This window comes from Protomyctophum parallelum (genome assembly GCF_964188405.1).
Source record: "Protomyctophum parallelum genome assembly, chromosome: 15".
Classification (NCBI taxonomy): domain Eukaryota; kingdom Metazoa; phylum Chordata; class Actinopteri; order Myctophiformes; family Myctophidae; genus Protomyctophum; species Protomyctophum parallelum.
This window is the reverse complement of record NC_139710.1, coordinates 16,636,477-16,658,713: the sequence shown is the minus strand read 5'-3', so window position 1 is coordinate 16,658,713 and position 22,237 is coordinate 16,636,477. Positions and strand designations below refer to the sequence as shown.

At 42.7% G+C, this 22,237-nt stretch overlaps 1 protein-coding gene across 1 annotated transcript in view; it reads left to right on the top strand.

The window, feature by feature from the left end:
* The window catches only part of oxct1a (3-oxoacid CoA transferase 1a), a 67,537-nt gene that overhangs the window by 29,447 nt on the left and 15,853 nt on the right, over positions 1-22,237 (top strand). Inside the window, exons 8-13 of the mRNA XM_083785034.1 lie at positions 5,843-5,950; positions 6,313-6,427; positions 7,545-7,639; positions 8,436-8,484; positions 8,655-8,727; positions 10,627-10,702. Of these exons, the coding sequence (XP_083641160.1) occupies positions 5,843-5,950; positions 6,313-6,427; positions 7,545-7,639; positions 8,436-8,484; positions 8,655-8,727; positions 10,627-10,702 (516 nt within the window). The remainder of the gene's footprint in view (positions 1-5,842; positions 5,951-6,312; positions 6,428-7,544; positions 7,640-8,435; positions 8,485-8,654; positions 8,728-10,626; positions 10,703-22,237) is intronic.

Sequence of the window (22,237 nt, the reverse complement as noted above, 5' to 3'; positions counted from 1 at the left end):
TGTCTGTCCGTCCGGGTCTTCTACAGCAGGGGTTCCCAACAAAATGCCTGCATACGGGTAGGGGGGGCATCATCACCTAAACCTAAACCGCGGGAAAGACCGTTGACTGGCCTAAGTAGCCTATCCGCTGCGCTGCTATAATGTTATATTGTTGACCTAAATGGCGTTATATTAACAAGGACATCTAGAGTGACTCATTACTTTACCTGGGTTACATCATCTTCTGATACTTCAATATGTATTGACGTAAAATAATAATCCCATACCGTGTAGTGCTTTATTTCATTAGCGCGAGTAACAAAATGGGCTGCAGCTTGTTTTTGTTCCGCTGCTGCTGCTGCTGCTGCTCTGAACACACAGTAACGGTAAAGATACCAAGGATTCCAAAGTGACGTCACTGTTATGCTACGCAACACGGAAGTAACATGGACTCGAAGCAGTTTATAAACAACAGTCCCTGACGAATCCTTGGTATTTTCATTCAATCGGACAGAGTCAACTTTTCACCAACTCCTTGCAACATGCAACAAGTTGCATTGGTGTGGTTTGTTTTGTTGCAAGGAGTTGTGAGTAGTTGCAAGGAGTGTGTGTGTGTGTGTGTGAGATAGATAGAGACAGAGCAAGAGAGACATATTGGTTCACCCGGACTCGTGCTAATGGGCCAGTGTTTGGGGAACCGGTGCCGTGTCATTAGTCAGAAGGTTCATTGTGCCGAAATTACTATCCCTGTCTCTAACCCTAACCTAAACCTAACCGCAAGCACGGGAGCAAACCTAAACCTAACCGCAAGCACGGGAGCAAACCTAACCGCAAGCACGGGAGCAGTGCATGTTCGGACTAACGGGACTTCGGATCTATGGGCAGTTCCCTGGGGAACCAGGGGTAGGCTTATTTTTACATTCATCACATCACATTGCATTATGAATCATTTGAAACGTAAATGCATGTAGCGCTTTAGCCTCTGTGGCGTACTTACATAGAAGTTGGCTGTCCTTAGTTTCCCATTTACTTTTGTATAGCATAAAAGGCTCTTTGAACATTGCGGAGAAACTGATTGTCGTGGTGTCAATATTCTGGGTTAGAGGAGCCTGAGCTGAGCCCAGACACTGGCAGGCTAACAGCATGGTTAAGCTCTCTCTCTCTCACTCACTCACTCACACACACACACACACACACACACACACACACACACACACACACACACACACACACACACACACACACACAGGGTTGAGATTGAGAGTCTATAAATACACGGTAATAAAAGTATGGAGTCACTGTCATCCTTCTGTTCTGTCACCCGTAGCTACTCTGTCTCTTTCTCCTCATTGTCACATGGTACACACACACACACACACACACACATACTCGTTGCCAGTGACGCCTTATCACGCCTTTTTTAATATCAATTTACGGTGCTCAGCTGCGTCCAGTTTCCCCATGTAACACTCTCATTTTGATCCGGTGAAAGGATCCGGTACAAACCGCTGTGGCATTGGATGAGCTTTAGTCATGTCCCCCGTTTTGTGAACGTCTTTAATCGGTTAATTTTCATGAGCTGTGTTTTTCTGTTCTATTTTCCCTCATATTTTTAATATGGTAAAAAGATGAAATATTTTAACATTGATGCCGTCTGCCGTTACCGTCGCCGGTTCTGGCTGCCATGCTGTCCTGTTCCGTTTACCGTCCTGCTCCGATCCACTAAAATTAAGTCCGGTATTCCGTTTGTCTGATTCTATATGAATGCAGCATTACTTGGCATCTCTGCTGATTCCTACATCTATTGATAGGAATGTTAAACTGTTTGTTTTGGGTTGACCAATAATGAGCAAGCAATAGGACAAATTGTCTAACACACACACACACACACACACACACACAAACACCTTTTTCAAGGTGGTTTATTCTAGGAATCTGGAGACACTGTGTGCCCATCAGTTTGAAACTAATTGGTTTTGACAGTGCTTACAGCCCCAAAGAGCACAAACTGACAAAATAAGGTGCGTGCATGTATGCGTGCGCGCGCATGTCCAGAGGGCACTTTGATTGTACCCATGTGCCATGTGCCATGAACAGAGCTCTTCATGCCTTACTCTGCTCTCATTGATGTGAAAATTCTTTCGCAGATATAGGAATACATGTGTGCGTGTGTGTGTGTGTGTGTGTGTGTGTGTGTGTGTGTGTGTGTGTGTGTGTGTGTGCGTGTGTGTGTGTGTGCGTGTGTCTGAGTGTAAGAAAATTTGCCGGCTCAATACACATGCCTGTTTATGCACTTAACTGTGTTACATGCTTAAAGATACATCTGTGAGCACATATATATTCTTATATTCTTTATATATATCTATACCCATCCTCTGGTCTAAAACCGCTACATCCAAGCACCGGTGCAGCTTGAGTGCATCACCCACATGAAAGGGAGAGAAGGCTGTTTATATACAGTAGGCTACACACGGTACATTTACATTGTATGAGCTCGTTGTATTGTGCTGCCTTAGCTTTGGAAAGCTAATTGAAATTTGAGCTGAATACAGCAAATGTGAGATGCAATTTTTTTTAAACAGCTTTGTGTACTTTGTAGTCTTCAGTCTTTTCACTTTGGGGAATTTGTGCCACAAAACATTCCAGGTGGTTATCACAGTCCCCTTCTATCAACAACTAAATGTGAATTAGTGTTGCGTGCTAAAGTCCTCTCCATTGCAAATGGCATTTTCACAAAGAATGATATGTGGGCATGCAATTGTGTCAGAGGGCTGTATTAGTTACTTCTGTGAAGAAGTACTCCAGAATTTACTCCTGAAATAAAAGTAGCACTAGAAATTTGGTAGTATCTGTTACAAGTCCTGTATTCTATTACTATTGGCATCAAAATATACTTAAAGTACCAAAGATAAAAGAACACATCAGGCAGAATGCCTTACAAGTTTGACAAAGTATAAAATAGGACTTGATTGATTAAAGGAGCATTCAGTGATTTGGAAAAAATCCCGGTCCGCCCGGTAACAAGATGTGCACATGCACACACTACAGTGCAACAGGCCAACAGTACACACACGAAGGCCCGTCCCGCTCGATATGATAGTAGGGAGGATTATCACAACAAAACAAAAAAAGAAGTGATATTTGAATTAAGTGAAATCACTGAATATACCTTTAATTTATGTTTTGAAATAATATAAATCTGCAAAGTAACTTCATTGTAACCAATATTTTTTTAACAATACTTGTAGTGGATAAGAAAAGGTACAATATTTGCCTCTGATTTATTGGAGTGGCATGTAATGGAGTGTAGAAGTTTAAAATACAGTACTTGAGTAAACATACTCAGTTACTTTCCAGCACTGCATTTGGACGTTCACTAACCTTGGAGGATCCCTATGAGACTGAGTGTTAGATGGTGAAATCACTTACCCAGCCGAGCAGTCTCCGGCCCACGGCAAACAAAATCCTGCGTATCCATGACAACACTAAAGATGGAGATCCACTGTTGGCTCCTCTTTTTGCACTCAACTCTTAGGGTGGGGAGGGAGGCAGCAGCATAGGTCTGGAGAGATTCAATTAAATTCGTCGGTTAGCGTCTTGTGCCCCTTGTGCAAATGCAGTGAAGTACTTTGCACGTGTGAATTTAGTTATGACAGTTCCCACTGGTCTCCTTCAGAGATGTTAAGACAAATACTGCCCTTTTTCTAGCTCTTCCCTATTTTTGAGCACCCTGTAGAGTGTAGAGTTATGTCACTTTGCATTCTTCAGAAATGTTTTGGCACCAGAAAAGCCTGCTTTAATCTACACTCGGCTAAATGCCCAATTCTGCCTATACGATTATGCAAGCCTGTGTTTTTTCTCTGGACAGATTTAGTGCAGTCAATACTGCTGTCACACACCACATTTGTACTGCTAGATGTACTGTACGAGTTGGATTGAAGTAAAATTCTTAGGGAGTCATTTAACTCTTGAGTCCAAATGGACTCTTACGGGTCTGTTGATGTTACTGTGTACACTTGCAAGTTGCATACACACCTCTGGTATCTGCATCGGAGGAGTTAAGGCTGTGTAGGCCCTTTTTGTTGCAACAGGAAGGAGCAGGCATGGTCCTTGTGGGCCTGCTATCCCTAAAATCCATTGCCATTTCCATCTGTATGTCGTTAGGCCGACAGAAATATCATAGACTCACACTCAGCCTGTTCAAACATTTTTTCCTAATAATTCTATTATTCTTTCCCAAAATTGATTAAAAAAAAAGAATAATACAAATTCTGGAAATGGTACTTGGAAACCTTATAAGCGATGTATCAGTTTAATAGTTTTTCTTCCATTTCAATGTACAGTAGTTGAGAAGCAGATCATGCCAATATGTTTGTCACTGACGATGGACACATTGTGTGTTTGACCTCCTCTGTAATGATTATCAGAATATTGTATACAAAATATTACTGGTGCTTCTCCACCGAGTGTGTGGGATACGCCTGATACACAGCCATATATATAGAGCACCGAAGTCCTGACGTCACTGTCAGTAGAGGGCATCAATCCACAGGTTCGTGTACTTTTTATTTGCATTGTAATCTCCATAGGGGGATTTTAGATCGCCTCATATAAGAACTGTCTTTGAAAAATAAACCGATCACCCCGGCCTTTTCACTCATATGGATATGAAGCATCGACTGTAGGTTGAAATGTACAAATATACCCAAAGAGTAACAAAATAAGCGTTCAAAACAACCCAAACAACCCAGAGACTACATTTCCGGGTAGGCGGGTGGCTGCATCTGCCCGTCGCACAACAGAAACTGAATGTTAATTACGTTTATTTTTATTTTATTTATATTTAATGTTTCGTGGTTAGTACGAGTCGAGTCACCACCAGCTGAATGAATAATATATTAGCAGCGACATTGCCTTCATATGTAGTTTCAAGGCGTTTGCGGCCACATGAATTCCATTTTCTCCAGAAACTGGCTGTATCAAATATGAATGGACATCATCAACGACGCACAGCCACTCCCCTGACAGAAAGGCTGGGGTGTTCGGTTTATTTTTCAAACACAGTTCTTATATGAAGCGACCTAAAATCGCTCTATGGAGATTTCACTGCAAATAAAAAAAGACATGAACCTGTGTATTGGTGCCCTCTACTGAAAGTGGCGTCAGACTTCGGTGCTCTATAGAAACAATGGAGAAAGAACCAGTCCCTGTGTTTCTCATGCTGAAAGTCAGCCTTCAAACCACTGTTGACTAGAGTCCCCCAGGGGTCTATACTAAGCCGCCTCCTTTTCTAGCTGACCCCGCAGAACAGGGGCACTAGGTTTAATATGTTGGATCCTCCACCAACCCCTTATCCACCAACCCCTTATCCACTCCATGTCCACTGGCATGCGAGTTTGGCAGTTTCTTATCCCTCGCCAGCGATGACTCAAGTCACAATGCCCTGCCGGCAGTGACTCACATTTTTATTACGATAAGTGTGATAAAGAAATGGAGATGGGCATGGATAGAAGGTGCAGGTGGAAATCGTTTGTCACAATCTAAAAGTGATCCCAGGGCCATACAGAACTGTATGGCAGCGGTTTTTGCCACGAGAAAGATCCCAATCACAGGAGCGACATCTACAGCAGTAGAGAAACGCATTAAAAAAGTTGGGGGCCCAATCCTCAGGATTATCTATTAGTAAATCTGCGTTGCTTTTTCTACAGTATATCTGAGTGGGCAGAAGTTATTTCCAGGGAGAGTGATTCTATTAGTATGGTTCCCTGATCTCCACTTCTAATGATTTGGACCGGGATTTTCCCTGGAGAGGTCTCTGCTCATCTGTCTGTCTGTCTGTCTGTCTGTCTGTCTGTCTCTATAGGTGGAGGAGATAGTGGATGTGGGCACCTTTGCTGAGGAGGACATCCACATTCCTAGTGTCTACATCGACAGGATTGTCAAAGGAAGCAGCTACGAGAAGAGGATTGAGGTATGCACTTATAAATGCTGTGTTCAAACTCAAAAGGGCAGTGGGCAATGTTATTGTGCTTTGATACGTGGGTTTGTTTCTTTCCACTATTGTGTTTAAAATCCCTCCACTGATTGAATTTACATTCTGTCTGAAGGCCAGCACTCCGATCCTCCAATCTTGAAGGATATGACTACAGTATATGAACAATAGAAGTTAATACATTTTCCTGTGAATTCATCGTCAGTTTTTCAGTTCATCGTCTGGCTGATAATCTTGAACAATCTTGGCATGGCTGCTCAATTTCTCTTCCTGTCACCATCTCTCTCTCTCTCTCTCTCGTTCTCGCTCTCGCTCTCGCTCTCGCTCTCTCTCTCCACCAGAGACGCACAGTACAGAAAGGCCAGACGGAGAAGCCCAAACCAAAGAAAGATTCTGATATTGTTCGAGAAAGGATCATTCGCCGGGCTGCTCTGGAGTTTGAGGATGGAATGTATGGTATCCTTTTAAAACCATAAAAAGATGGCCTGAGCCGTGGCTCAGCGGTCCAAGCACCTTGGCTGGTAATCCAGTCTGGCAGTGTGCTGCGGGTTCGACTCACGATCCCGATGGCCTTTACTGCATGTCATCCCCCCATCTCTCTCCTAATGTCCTGTCAGCCTACTGTCTGTCCCTCCATAAAATAAAAATAAAGGCGAAAGCCACAAAAAAACATAAAATAAAAAAAACATAATATGGAGTTAGTCTACAAGGTTTCTGCCCAACAGTGATGGTATCTGGCTTGCCATCTATCGTCTGCCTGAATCCATGTGAACGCAGCATTAGAGTATTAATTATTTCTTTCCCATGTCCGATATACGGACCCCGGTGCTAGGGGACGTCATATCCCAGGTCCGTATATATATATATATACGGACCCCAACGTATACTGTGTCTATATAATGGGTTGAGTCCCACCGCAGCTTTTAACATTGGTCCGGTTCCTATGGCAACGCCCCACCACTCCAGCTATGGGATTGAAAATATAATCACTGTGTAAAGCAGTTGAAAGGAGGATTTTCTTTTTTTAATATATTTTTTATCCCACGATTTTGTAACCCATTTTTCACCCCTGTGTCAATCATCTAATGTGATCCTGGGCTCTACACACCCTCCACCAACCTAGTCCCCATATATGGGGAACAAGGGGAGAGCAACGGACTTGAACTCATGCTTCCTTCATGCCTGAGTGTCCAAGTTTGAAAGGAGGATTTTCAAACGTCCATATAATTCGGACTCCAGGAGAGCTGTCCTTGGTGGATCTTCTGCCATCCAAATTTCGGATTTAATTTGTGCCTTTGTACCGCAACGCTCCCACCATGTAAAAGCTTCTGACGAAAGGTAAACAGTGTGTGCTTGTTCCAATGATACTTTAGTGTGTGTAGCGAGTGTGTGTGGGGGGCGCCGACTCCGACTTTTAAAGTGAACGCGTATGGTGTCACCTGGAACTGGGATTTATGCTAACGGATAGCCGCAATAAATGAGTTAATAATATATACGTTACGTAGTATTATTGTTAGTATTTGTAGGCATTATGCTTAGTTATGTTATGATCTTTGACATCAGAGTCCATCAGCCAACCTTGGTATTGGTATTCCCATGCTGGCCAGCAACTTTATCGGGTCTGACATCACTGTGCACCTGCAAAGTGAGAATGGTATTCTGGGATTGGTAAGGCAGCCACTTGTTTTCTCCTATTGTTAAAAGTAAAAAGTTAAAGTATGTCTGATCTTATTATTTATAGGTTTCAGTGCACCAGCTGGTAAACACAGTAATGAGGAGAGTATGGCCTGAGTTATACTTAGTTTTGTGCCAGTGTCGTGCAACCGAAATAGCAAGCTCACAATGTGTTGCCGACACAACTTGTTGTGAGCTTGTAGGTCTGCTATTGTCAGTGCGCGACACAGCGTGCAACCAAGTATAAATCAGGCATAACATTATTATTGCTCCGCTGTGAAGTTTGACCTTTTTCTTATATACATTTGAAACTGAAGCACTCTTGAGCACATCATTAGAAGAGTAGCCTTCCTTTTTTCAAGAATTTAAATTTATATTGTGCTGGATTTATTATATAACAAATGTGGGGGTTTGACAGTTCAATTCCTTTCTCCTGCATTCATTATTTGCCTGCTGCACATCCAACAAAGGATGTGGCTACGGCAAGGCTTTCCAATCAGTTCTGTTGACAGGTGAATGTAGGCAGCTATGTTAATGAATTATTTGTCAAAGTTTCAGTCTTTCAGTCTCCGCTCTCCTCTCCTTTTCCTCTCCTCTCCCATTCTTTATGCTACCCCTATAAGGATTGATCCTTATGTCACAAGGAGAGAAATGTCTCATCTAATCAGAAAGATGTGATTGTGCCTTTGTGTGTGTCTCTTGACTTGAAAGATCATGGTCAGTCAGGCGGACTGACCTGATTTTGCGTGCGTGTGTGCACGGTCATCTAATCTCTCTGCTTTCTGTATAGGGCCCATACCCCACAGAGGAGAACGTAGATGCAGACCTTATTAATGCTGGTGAGTTTCCCTGTGCAACAGAATGGTCATTGTCAATCAGTATTTTGTATGACACACTTATATATTTCATATTTCATTTCATTTTTTAATTGTTTAATTGTTTGCATCTATCTTGTTACATGAATCCCCAGATTGTGATAAGTAATCCTCACTCCTCATGCTGTGTACAGGAAAGGAGACGGTCACAGTGCTTCCTGGTGCAGCCTATTTCTCCAGTGATGAGTCCTTTGCCATGATCAGAGGGTAAGGCTATAACGTATTAGATCATGCTTAACCCATTTAGGCCTGACGTTGAAATTTAAAAAAAAGTCTTCTAAATCATCAGATTTGAGGCACATTTTAAAGAACAAGATGCCAGAGAAGAAGAAACGATGTCTATCTTTTTTCAGAAACGTTAATATTCTAATCATGATGTCATGAAATATCATAAATCAGATCCGAACCTCGGATGGATGATCAAAACCATGAACAGCGCTCGTAGTTTCTGAAAAGAAAAGATCCCTGTTATAATGGGAGTCTACGCATGTGCGAGCACGTTTCGTGCGGGCGGGGGGTGAGCAGGCCGTTGCCTAGCAACCAGGCCAGGGCTGAAAGTTGGTTTTCAGCTAAACCGTTTCATATTGATATAAAGCGATCAAAGACACCATATCAAGTATTCGGCAGACAACGGGATTAATTACAAAGATGCCATATCAAGTCTTCTGCAGTTAAGGTGCTTTAAAAGTCCTTAAATTGTCACTTCACTATCATGTAGGGACACACATCAGACATACATCATCTATAGGGTTTTGCTGAGAACCAGCCAGAGGGGAACCTCTCTCTCGGGGATTCACACGCAGATCCGACACCACCAAAGGTCCGACATGCAGAAACAATGGTCGGACATGCGCTGCTCCTGTGCTTGCGGTTATGGTTAGGTTAGCGTTTGAGGTAGGTTGTCGGTCTAATACTATATGATCGGACCAATAGTATGTCGGAACTAAAGCCTCTACCCCTCTCTCGCTCATCCTGCTAGCTGTGTTCGCAGAACACCTTATATTTCATAACTTTATTATTATTACTTTTTAATGTTTTTTTGTGGCTTTTACCTTTTATTTTATATTTTTTATGGAGGGACAGACAGTAGGCTGACAGGAAATGGGGAGAGAGATGGGGGGGGGGATGACATGCAGTAAAGGCCGTCGGGATCGGGAGTCGAACCCGCGGCACACTGCCAGATTGGATTACCAGCCAAGGTGCCTGGACCGCTGAGCCACGGCCCAGGCCATTTCATAACTTTCTTAATAGGCTTTCCACTCATGTCAGAACAGTTTATCACCTGAACAAAAAAGCCACCAGTAACCATAAAAAAGACTGAACACAAGCCCCAGCCGTGATTTGTAACCTCTGTGCATTAACAAATAACCATTATCGCCTGTGCAGCGAGATGTCAGCCGTGACAATATTCCCCCGGCTGGTATTGATTTACTCGTTGTCTGTGACACGGCCCACCCACCCTCCCTAAAGCATGGCTTCTGTTCCTCCTCCCACCCACCCTCCCTAAAGCATGGCTTCTGTTCCTCCTCCCACCCACCCTCCCTAAAGCATGGCTTCTGTTCCTCCTCCCAGCGGAAATTCAATAGCACTCATAAATAGTGCTGCCCAATGGTCAAGTTGACAGATTCTTCACAAAGCTCTTCTGGCCATGCTGAGTCATACAAAACTGGGGTGTGTGTGTGTGTGTGTGTGTGCGTGCGCGAGTCTGTTCATTAGTTCTGTGTACAGTATGTGTGTGGTGTGTCCATAGTTGAATGGAAACTATTGTAGAACACTGAGTCAATGGGCAGGCTATACATTTGAACTGTGATATGTTTTGTCATAATGAATTGCACTGCTGTATCATATATCATGTACCTAAACCATCAATTAGTCGCAGTGATACAGGTCTCATGGCAAATTCTCTCTCCGACATCTATGCACTAATGCATAATTAATGTTCCATTAAGTATACAGCACATTAACATTGATGACACCCATCACTGGGCTGCTACTGCCTCTGACAGGTCACAGCCAAAAACATGGTTAATGTAGGGAGCAATTGATTAACTGGCAGATGGATAAGCGAATCGATAGGTAAGCTGATGACTGTCTCCTCCTCCTCAGGGGTCATATCAACCTGACCATGCTGGGAGCCATGCAGGTGTCCAAGACTGGAGATCTTGCAAACTGGATGATTCCAGTAAGTCTGTTTTGGATTATGTTAAAAACTCCTTTTTCTGGGCATGTTGTAATATGTGAACATTCGACAAGCGGATGTACAACGCAGCACAATACAAGCCGTTGTGAGCAAGCAAAATACTCCACACTGCTCTCACAAAGCAATTACAATTATTAGGCTATAAATGTTTCGATCACATTTAATTGTTGGCAGAGTAATTGGGCCTGAAGGGATTGTGATTTTGTTTATTTATTAATACAAATATATGTTGATTAGGAATGTACATAATACAAGAGACCTGTTCATTTTGGATTGCCACATTTAAAGGTGAACTATTAAGTCGTCTTTGTGTCCTAGCTTAAATCATTCTGGATTTAATTGTTAATTGGAACACATTTCTCTGTTCCAATCTCCATTTTAGTCTTCACTATTCTGCCAGATACATGATACATGAATTGAATTGCAACCCCCCAAGTGATTATGAAAATTATTCAGTATCTAAAGATGGGTACATAGCGTGAAATTGGAAATGTTTTACGTAGGCGATTGGCAATGGTGATTATGTCGATTATGGGCGTTTTTAATATGCAAAATGGAGATGAACATTTTCCAGTTGAGCGCATTCAATGCTTTTACAAGCGAGGGTTTTCAATCTCCACTCGAGGTGAAACATGGAAAAACAAATATGTATACAGATTATATAATTTGGTGTACAGTTTACAATTTTATAACTCAGCTACTACTGTTTAGCTGTGACTTTATTTTGCGTGTCAAGCTGATGAATAAGCTAGCTGACTAAACCAAATGTCCACATTGGTGGACATTTGCACATAGACATATTAGACATGCACATAGACATATTATTCATAGCCACATCCATTTTCATTGTTATGCACATGATACACAGTTATACATCCCACTGGGATGTGTAACCTGGTGGTGAAGGCAATACAGTATGTGCAGTATCCTTACATGTCTTTGTGACACTATGTCCCAGAACTTCCTCCAGAATCCAGATATATGAGGCAAACTCAGAGATCCCCCCCCCCCACCTCTCTCTTTATCTGGGTGTGATATGTGTCTCTGACTTGTCCTTAGATGGTCAAGTGAGAAAGGAGGTACAATCATGCTTCTTCCAGCTGTGAAACTGAAAGTCCTCATCATTTGCACACCTTGAAAAGGTCATTTAGGCTTTCATTTATTTGTGATGCATATTGCATAGTCTATCTACTGCAACTCCCTCTACTCCGGGCTCAGTAAAAAGGTTATCTCCCGTCTCCAACTGGTGCGAAAAGGATTAATCAATTCTAAGGAATGTGACCATAATACACCCATTATCTTCTCTTCACTGGTTGATGCTGAGTTTCAGGAGAATTGATTTCATGATATTACTAATTACTTAGTTTTAAAGCCTTGCGAGGCCAGGCGCCCAGTTACATTTTAGATATGCCGGTCCCATCTGTGCCAGAGCGCAGCCATAGATCCTTAGATAGGGCTCTGTTGGTTGTTTGGTTTTTTTGGGGTGTGGTAAATACCTATTTGAATTTGAATGTGTGTGGCGCCCCTCACTTCACACAGGTGTGATTTTTATTTAATATTATTGTTTTAAAGAGGGCAAACATTGCCATGAGTTGCTGGATTGTGATGATTTACATTACATGTACTCTAAATTGTTGTAAAAGAAGGCACCCCTTCAAGACGATACCTAATCAATGCTATGGGAAGGCATGGGGTAGCCACTAGGCCGCAGCGGTCCCCAAACTGTTTTGCCCGTGCACCAACTGTTACCTCCTGACCTAACTGACGCACCCCCCCAACACTAAGTCTTGTTGTATTTGGATGAAAATGATACATTTTTAATATGATTATGGCAAATAATCACAGAATGTCACTGCACTCACTGAGAGACATGCAGCTGCTGTATACTCCCGCAGCTGCTCTATACATCTCCTTACAACAGTGTTTTACCAGATTTTGCCGTTTGTGTTAAATAACACCATAAAACCGCCATTACCCTTTACATGTCACGCACCCCCACAAGGGGTGCACGGCACGCACCACAGTTTGGGAACCCCTGCACTAGGGTAACGGGATAACTCACCCCATCCCCGTTTTTCCTCCCGGAATTGTCCCCAGGAGGGAACTTGAAGGACAACAGATCACAGATGTACACTTTTGAGAACAAAAAAACAAAAACTTTGGCGAAAACAGAAACTCAATACGAGGATAAAGAAAACATTCAGTCCAAAACTACTACTACTTTGGTGTTCTAACTATAAACTTTCATGACAGCAGACAGCCTAATATCATCATCATACTATAATTCTAACAATGTCTGTGTCCGTGTGTGTGTGTGTGTCTGTCAGAAACAGTGCCGTAACTCCTTACTGCCTGCACCAATCACTCCCACAATTCACACATGCATTGACCATATGAATATGGAGGGCGTAACAAAGCCCTTTTTTCGATTTGACACATTCATGACTATTAATTTATGTATTAGTCAATTACAAACGCACCCGGGCGCAGTACCCTTCACGGCCACAAGGGGGGGGGGGGGGGGGGGGCAAATATCTCACAACGGGTAAAGACTAGTAAATATAATTTATGAAAAGGCTACTACAGTGATTGCCTTTCCATAGGAGTATCTTTTTATATTTTTACAAAAAGAATATAAACAGCCAATAGCATATTACAAGTTCAATGAATCTTGAACCTAAGGCAACTATTGTAAAGGTTGTTTGTGAGTTGTCCAGTATTCACCACTAGCTGGATATATCGTGACAATTCTGTGCCTGAGTGAAGAATGGCATTGTCATGTGATTAATGAAAGAAGTGGAGGAAAATTGTGTCTCTAACACGTTCCTCTTCTCAGTTGCCAGTATTGTATCAATGCATTCCATGCTATGTGGCTATTGATTTAAAGTCAGTGAATTAATTGCCAACAGTGCCAATGCTCAACAAATTAGTAATTACTCACATAAACACTTCACACACAACCCCACCACAGGTTAACGAATAACGATTAAGTTAGTTTGAAGAAACAATTTGTAGTCTACAAAGAACAGTAGGAAAAACTATTTGATGCAGCAATTATTGTATAATGCGTCTTTTAGTCCTATTATTGCATTGTTGCAGTTCATGTGGAATTGCCAGATGAACTTTGGCTCAAAGGATCAAAAGGGCATATTTCTTAGTTTTAATCAGTTTCTAAAACGGTTAGTCCCAATACTTGATTCTGATTGGCATCTTTCCGTGCTTGGCTGCTTTTTTGCTTCTCACGATAATCCACACCTTCAATCACTTTATATCATTCCCAGCCTATCCCGCAACTCTGTAGCTGAACTGGGGAAGGGGAGCACTTGATTGCCTTACACACCCTGGCCGTGCGGGCGTCTAAGTACCTGAATGTGTGGCTCCGGGCGGCCTCGTAAAGACATCAAGCGCCTCCCATTCCCCCGTCACAGAGACTGGAGTAAAAACAAAGTGTGGCTCGCTCTGGTGGTTACGTTTTATGAGGAAGATATTGCTATATATTATATGTTATATGTTTGTAACCGTTTTAGAAAAGCAATAAGCCACGCGAGGTCCCAGCTTACCGTATATTTTATAATGGCTGACAGGGTCGGAGACCCGACGTCTCTCAGCCATTATAAAATACCCGATAACCTGAGACCTCTTGTGGCTTATTGCTTTAATTAACCACTTTCAATCTGGTGTCCGTATTTGGAACATGTCTTTATAGGCTAAAGGTAAATCATATGGGGCTCAAGTGGTAATACAATATTCTACCCCTCTAGTTACATATAAGGGACTCCGTACACAAGAGCGTCGTCCATTGAAACTGAACATGGAGCCTATTGTTTTCTGCCAGTCCTGCCTATGCCACTGGCACTTGTCATTAGTTGTCTGGGCAACAATTCTCTCAGCAGTCCGTCGCTATGTTATTAAATAGAGAGAGACATTTGTATCAGACAGAGGAGATTGTCAGAGAACCAGAGAGAGAGAGGGAGGAAGGAAGTGGGAGCTCTTGGGTTGTCAAGGGGGTGATTTTCTACCATGTTTCTCCAGTCGTTTACTGATAAGTGAACACAAGGGCTACACAATCCACAAGATGAAAATGTATATGTTGTCATGGTAACGCAACAGTGAACGCTAGACTTGTCTAGCATTAGACATACAGTGGTAGACAGGTTATAAGACTCCCATCATGCATTTGTACTGCAGCAGTACCCTTCTCTTACTATAATGGCAGACAGAATATATAGTAATGGTAGTTCATTTTCTTGTCTTTGAAATGATTGCCTGATGGCTCATGGAAAAGTAGTTCTTCTTGAGGTTATTGTAAGTGTTGTATGAATGAACCAAGCACAGGTAGGACCAAGCCCCCATAACCAAGCTTAGCACATAAAAGATGCTGCTGCACATGCTATCGCCTGAAACCACAGTGTTCATGCCTTGGTGCATGAATCTTTTCGCATTTGGGCACCAACATCCGTACTCCGTTTTTATATAACTCTATGCGTTGGACGCTTCTAGAAGGACTGCTACATAGTCACCATTGTAAAATGTTTAGTTCCACTAAGTCAGGGGTTTTCAAAAGGTGGTCCGTGGACCACTGGTAGAATAGAATAACTGGGATTTATACACATGGGATGCATAGCAAGTGATACAAAAGCACTAATCTTAACCCATATCCCCCAACACAACAGTGGTCCCCAGGTTAATTCTAAGTCAGGGTGGTGGACCCTTATTCACAATCAGTTGAAAAACCCTGCACTAAGTTGTTGTAGTGATGAAAGTGTAGAGCTTGGTTCTGGCCTTTTTTTGTGAGGTATGTCTTTGCCACTCCTCCATGCATGTCCCTTCACATGCCAAATGGGATGGTTGTGAATTCTGCTCCCTCTCTGAGGGAGACCTTGTTGAATAAATGGGAATGACAACTGTGCTTCTCAAAAAATGTTTGAGCTCTGGACCACTATCATATTTTGAACAATCGTCAAGGACCACCCCAACCAGGTATTTTGTATAACCGTTGTGCACTGGCCTACTTGGATCGAAGTTGGAAATGCATTCCCCACCCAGTTATTATTCTGTGTCCCTTTTTTGCCCATATATGGAGGGCGGCGGTGGCTCAGGGGTAGAATGGCTGGATGGTAACCGCAAGGTTGCCAGTTCGAACCCGGGCTTCCCCAGAGTTAGTGTAGAAGTGTCCTTGAGCCAGACACTGAACCCCTAATTGCTCCTGATTTGTTGGTTGGTGCCTTGCATGGTTTCTGCCACCATTGGTGTATGAAGGTGTGTGTGAATGGGTGAATGTAATGCACAATCTATGTAAAGCGCCTGGATAAAGGCGCTATATAAATGCACTATTTACCAATTACCATTTCTTTGTCAGGCATGCCCATGTAATCTATGGGTATGGCCATCTCCATATATGGAGATATAGGGGTCCAATTCCCGGGCAGAGGCTTTTGTGCTGGTTCTGGACAACCGGCTATCCGACGGTCTCGACACCGGGCACTGCACTATGTGGGGTCAAGGTCAAGGTTTCTTTATTTTGTCTCCCAAGAGAGAAATTTGTCTTGGACCCTCTGCATCATACAAATAAAATACAATACAATACAAGACAACAAAGGCACACAGTGACCCGTACAACATTAAAAAACCATACCCAACATACCTAGTGCAGAAGATGAATTATTGCGAACTGTGTCTGTCTGTCCCGCTGTGACACCATTCGCCCGCCACCAGAGGGCGCAGCTGTAGCACACACACACACACACACACACACACAACAAACAAACAAACAAACACACACACACACAGTAGAAAACTTAAAAAAATTACTAACTAAAAAGAAAAAAAAAGTACGTAATTTATTCTAATTGTTGTTATTGCAATTTACGAGCTGCGTTCGCTTCCCGCGTTTGCGCGTCTTACTTGTAACCTTCGACCCCTACCCTGTCTGCCCTCTGCAAGGACTCTGTTAAGGAGCGTGATTGACAGAGGGACAAAGGAATGCTTGTACCTATTGTATTTGCACGCATGGACCTCGTACCTCCTACCTGATGGCATTAGCCGATACTCAGGGTATAGTACATGGGAGGGGTCAGACACAATTTTCTTAACCTGTCCAATGGTGGCCTGCTCAAAGATGACCTGGGCAGTGATTGGAGGTGTAGACATACCCATGATCTTCCCTGCCATTTTGGCTAATCTAAGTATCTCAGATTTGTATTTTACAGTTAGGTTTCTAAACCTACTGGTGATACCATACCTTAGAATTGACTCTATGCTAGCTCTATAGAAGATCAGCATTATGTTTCTACTTACACCAGAAAGTCTGAGCCTACGTAGAAAATGAAGGCGTTGGTGTACTTTTGCACACATACTTGTCACATGGGAGTGCCAGCTCATATCACAATCCATGTGCACTCCTAGATATTTATAGGATGTGACCTGTTTGATGTCATGACCATGTATGGTGATCGTGGTGTGGTCACCTATAGACCTGGGATCCACTACAATCTCCTCCGTTTTTCTTACATTAACTTGTAAGTGATGTTCATCACACCAGGTTACAAACCTGTCCACTCCAGTTGTATGGCTACTGGTGTCAAAGAACTTGTGAGTAAACTAAGGATAACAGTGTCGTCAGAGAATTTGACACACACTGATTGGGCTGTGAGCTGACACAGTCATTTGTGTATAGGGTAATTAAAAGGGAGGAACTAACTGTCCCCTGGGGGGCCCCTGTACTGCTTACTGCCCTATCAGAGAGCTGGCCTGGGGGTGTGGAACACGTGTGTCGAATTTGAAGTTGTTGCGTCAAACGGTTCTGTATCTGTCTCTCTGTGTCCCTTTATTCCTATATATGGAGTTCTGTGTCAGGCATGCCCAAATGTGCCCAAACGTGTGTTGCCTAATCTCAATGTGACGTCATGGAATGTACAGGTGAGGTCAACTGGCAGAGCTAGGGGTTTGATGAGGTCAGATCAACATATGGAATGAATTCTGTACTGGCCATACTGTATATGGAGGAGATTCAGGGGTGATCTGGATTTTGGCCATGTCCGGAGCCTGGGCAGAGGCTTTTGTGCTGGTTCTGGACAACCGTGGGTCAGACGGACTCGACACTGCACTCCCTGTGGTGGTGTGGAACACGTGTGTCGAATTTGAAGTCGGTATGGGCGAAAGATTCTCGAGTTACGTGGATTACAGATTACAGACATACAGAGACGTGCCGCATTTATAGATAGATAGATAGATAAGAAGGTATAAGACAGTCTTATCAATTGTATTACATCTTCTTTTTAATATTTCACATGAATGCTCACACACCGAACATATAGCCATTCTACAAGCTCACAGGTCAGGTGTCATCGGAGTAGAGTTTCCACCTGGGAAGGTCTCCTTTTAGCTGAATCTTTCAATATTTATATCACTCCCTCCAGAAGACACGCACATGCATCCCCCTTTTTAAAGACATTCAGTGAGAAAGTGAATAGAGATTTCATCTTGAACTTGCACCTCAGTGCCTATTTAATTAGCAAATGTGGGGGCTACTGTATGTACCGTATCTCCCTTTGGCAAGGATACATTTCAAAGGGAGAGTTCAATGAACCCGCTAGAGAGTCAAATACATGTTTCCAGAAGATGGGCGTGTTGGGTGTGTGACAAATCCATGGGAACTGGTGCGCAAAGATTTTCTCATTAGAGATCTAATTTAGGAAAAAAAGAAAGAAAATGGAACAAAAAAAGATAACATGTAAGTGATTCGATTTGGTTCTCATACTCACTATGTACAGTGTTGTGCAATTACATCCAACTCACATTCGCCTCATAAGTAACAGCGCTTGGCCGCTGTGTATGCTGCCTCAAAAGATGGTTTGTGTTTTGCAAATTTGACAATGGGTTTGTATGAGAATGTCAGAGAGGTCAGACGTGTCACGGCTTGTTTTCATGTTTTGTGTGAACGCGATAATGAAGTGTGTTCAATGGCATCTCTGCAGCTTGTGTGCACACACACACACACACACACACACACACACCTCCAGAAGGACACAATCAGAGCGGTGAGGAAATTAAAACCTGTGAGGCTTCACTCGGACCCGGCAAGGTTAATGTCATCAAAGCTTGTTTTAATTAAATGCCTAAATTACTGCCACGCTTGTTGAGCACTTGGCAGAGGATATTTCCCTTCCGTGGATGTCCCTTTATTCTTCTTTTCTGTAGGTTTACAATAAGCAGCGATTCTCAAACTTCAAAACGAATTTGGCCCATTTGATATACAGTAATTGTGTATCTCTCGGGCCCCAATCTACATTGTAAAACCCTAACTCTGAGAGTGTACAACTGTACACTCAGAGTAACCAACCTGTAATTCGTAAAGGACCCCTGGGGGTCCCTGGACCAAGACATCAGTGTTCATGTAACTCAGAGAGTTAAAATGGTACACTTTCAAGTAGGGCTAGTGATGTATAATACCATTAAGTGGTTTATATTGATTAAGTCGATTATACTAAATTTAGATTTAATAGATTAAACTATGTAAGCAAGATTAATTCAGATATTGATCAAAAAAATATATTGGTTTTGATACATTTTCGGTTAATTGCACATGCCTACAATGTTGTTGCAATTCTCATTAATTCAAGCTGTACTGAGTAGGCTACAGAACATGAACATTAGGCTATGTGAGTTTTTTTCCACCACCAATAAAGGCATCATTCTGCATGAGTGAGGCATCGTTTAGATTAGTAGCATGGTTTGCATCATTCATTCGCCATGGTCGCGATGTCCGATGCAGTGACAGCCAGCAATTTTTTAGGTCCTCCAGAATTATTGGTTTTGTGAAAGGCTGTTGTCCTAAATCCTCAAGGTCATGAACATGAGGTGAAAAAGGTTGGTGTTCTAGAAAGGACCTATTCACGTCCACCACAGACTCCAGGTGAGCAGATTCACTGTAGCATGGCAACCATGCTCACCCAGACAAAACAAGTCTAGGCAACAGCCAACAAAAGTTTACACCTTGATTTGATTTGATGAATTCACTTCAGTGTGCAGGATGGAATAGGTTATTATTTAATTCCCTATATCATGCTCTCCTTCTCTCTCTGTCTCACATGCTTAGTCTCATGCTCTCAAGGGTGATTTCTGTACTTGGTTGTAGGGTGGCGTCGCTCACCGAAAATTGCAGATCTACAAGCTTGCAACGCGTCGATCTGCGGCACGTTGTGAGCTTGCAGATGTAGCCTACTATTTATGGCAAGCCACACGATACGCAGCCAAAAATCTGACATGTCTCTCTATCTCTCTCTCTCTCTCTCTCTCTCTCTCTCTCTCTCACATGCACAAGAATACGTTTGAATTGTGTTATATGAAGCAGCTTAAAGATCAAAGCTAGCTCAGATAACCAGATGCTACTGTAAGCTGCAGAGCCGAGGATAAGCAAATTCAGTGTGATATAGGACAATGACAAGCCCCATACCCCTCTTTTTCGATTATGATCGAAAGTGAGTGATGAGTAATTTGTACGAACCAAGCACTAAATTTCATGCATTTTCTTGTTTAATTCTATAACGGTGGAAACAAACCCATTTTAGGCTTGAACCTAGTATCATTTTAATGCTAGATGTCAGCATGCTGGCACTGGTCATGAATGCCGCACTGTTGCTGGTTCATTTCTCTCCACAGTTAACATCCAATGGCCTAACGTCCAATGGCCTGTGGCAATACCCGTAGCTTTAATGGCTGCAATACAGTTGCATCATTTATGGCCATTTGATTCATTTTATTCTCATCCCCATTTTCAATGGCTTAGTGATCAATTTTTTTTTTGCATTTGGTTAATTGTATCTTTGCACTCAGCAACCTTATTAGATGAGCTGCAACAGGGTTAAATGACTGTATGTGGCACCACTTGCCCCCTCCCCCCCCTTCCCCTTTCATTAACGGCAACCCAATGGCTGGGTGGACTCCATTATTGAATGTCTACTCTGAGTAACATAGCTGTAAATCTAACCCTGACATTCCGAGCTTATGTTGTGTTATCTTCCTGCACGCACGCACGCACGCGCGCGCGCACACACACACATGCACACACCAAGCTCTTTAAGCACCAGGGATCAAATTAATGTTGCCAATATGAGAAAGGCCAGAGTGTCCTTTTTAGCCTGCCATCTCAGGGTCACCATCCAAGGAGATATGGGTTTATAGAATACCGGTAAGAATAAGATATAACTTAGTTGAGCAGCCATCTGAAAAGCACTGCAGAGGTCAGACATTCATCATTCCCATTGTCTGCTTTTTTCTTCTTTTTCTTTACCTGAACACTTCAATAGTTCTGTCAATCTATATGTATGTTACTCAGTCTGAGTGTTTTGCGGGGATTTGCTTGCTAGGATAGACAAGTGTTTTTCAGTGATTTCCACTTCATATGTGAACATTCGCGTACAGTAGCCTATGTGTGATTCTGCACTCTGCAGGCCACATTCAGAAATTAAATTCCCCCCCCTGGACCCATCCACCAGCCCCCCACCATCCACCTCTTACACCGCTCTTCGTACTCGCTCTCCTCTCAGCTGATATCTTCCTCTCCCAGCCTGCCTCCCTTGAGGCATACAGTATCCTTATTATGTGGCGTGCCGAACATATCCTCTGGTTGTTGAGCAGAAAGCATGGCAAGCTCTTCCTACGTATGATTGATGAGCGAATGGGATTTTAATTCAGTTACACAGCCACTGCCCTGCAGCGATATCTACATGTCAGCCTTCCTTATTCAGAAACGGAAGAATGAGATAGTCGAAGACAATCATTCTCCCACCTGGCAATTATATTTTTTATGGTGATTTATTTTTTCAGGTCTCCCATTTTAATAAAATAAATACAATATTTATTCCTGTTTAATTGGAATCCTGCTTTGTTTCAGTTAATGTCCCTTTGTTAAGCTTAAAGTGGATTGGCATTAATTATTTGAGGCACCGCACCGCATAGTGATTCTAGGCTATTTAGTTTCATAGACACCCGTTTGTGATGTTGTTACTGTAATGAGTTTTCACACCCAGATTTGTATTCTGACAATTTCAGAGACTATGTATTTCTGTCCTTCTCAACTCCCTCTTAGGTTATTTTCAAAGGTTGAAAGTTTCCATTGGCCAATGAAAAGTATTCTTGCTTTTGAAGACAAAGGCCTGAACAGCAGCGGTTGTATTCTACTAATTGTCCACCAGGCCGAAGGCATGGGGAGAGAGTATGTTTTGCACTCCTGTGTCTGTCTGTCCGTCCGTCCGTCCGTCTGAACAGCTAATCTCCGGCACCGTTAACCCGGTCAATGCCACATTTTGCACACACACTCGATGCTAACGATGAATTTCCAGAACGGCCTGTTATAGCGCCACCAGGAGGCCAACTTTTGATAAACACGTTTTTTTTATAATATCCTCCAGATTCTGCCCAAAAATCCTGCAAATCGTTACACACTATCTCTATAGTCATGTGTTCAAGTTGGATCTGTCCGATATTTCATATTCCATCCTTTTTGAAACAAAAAGC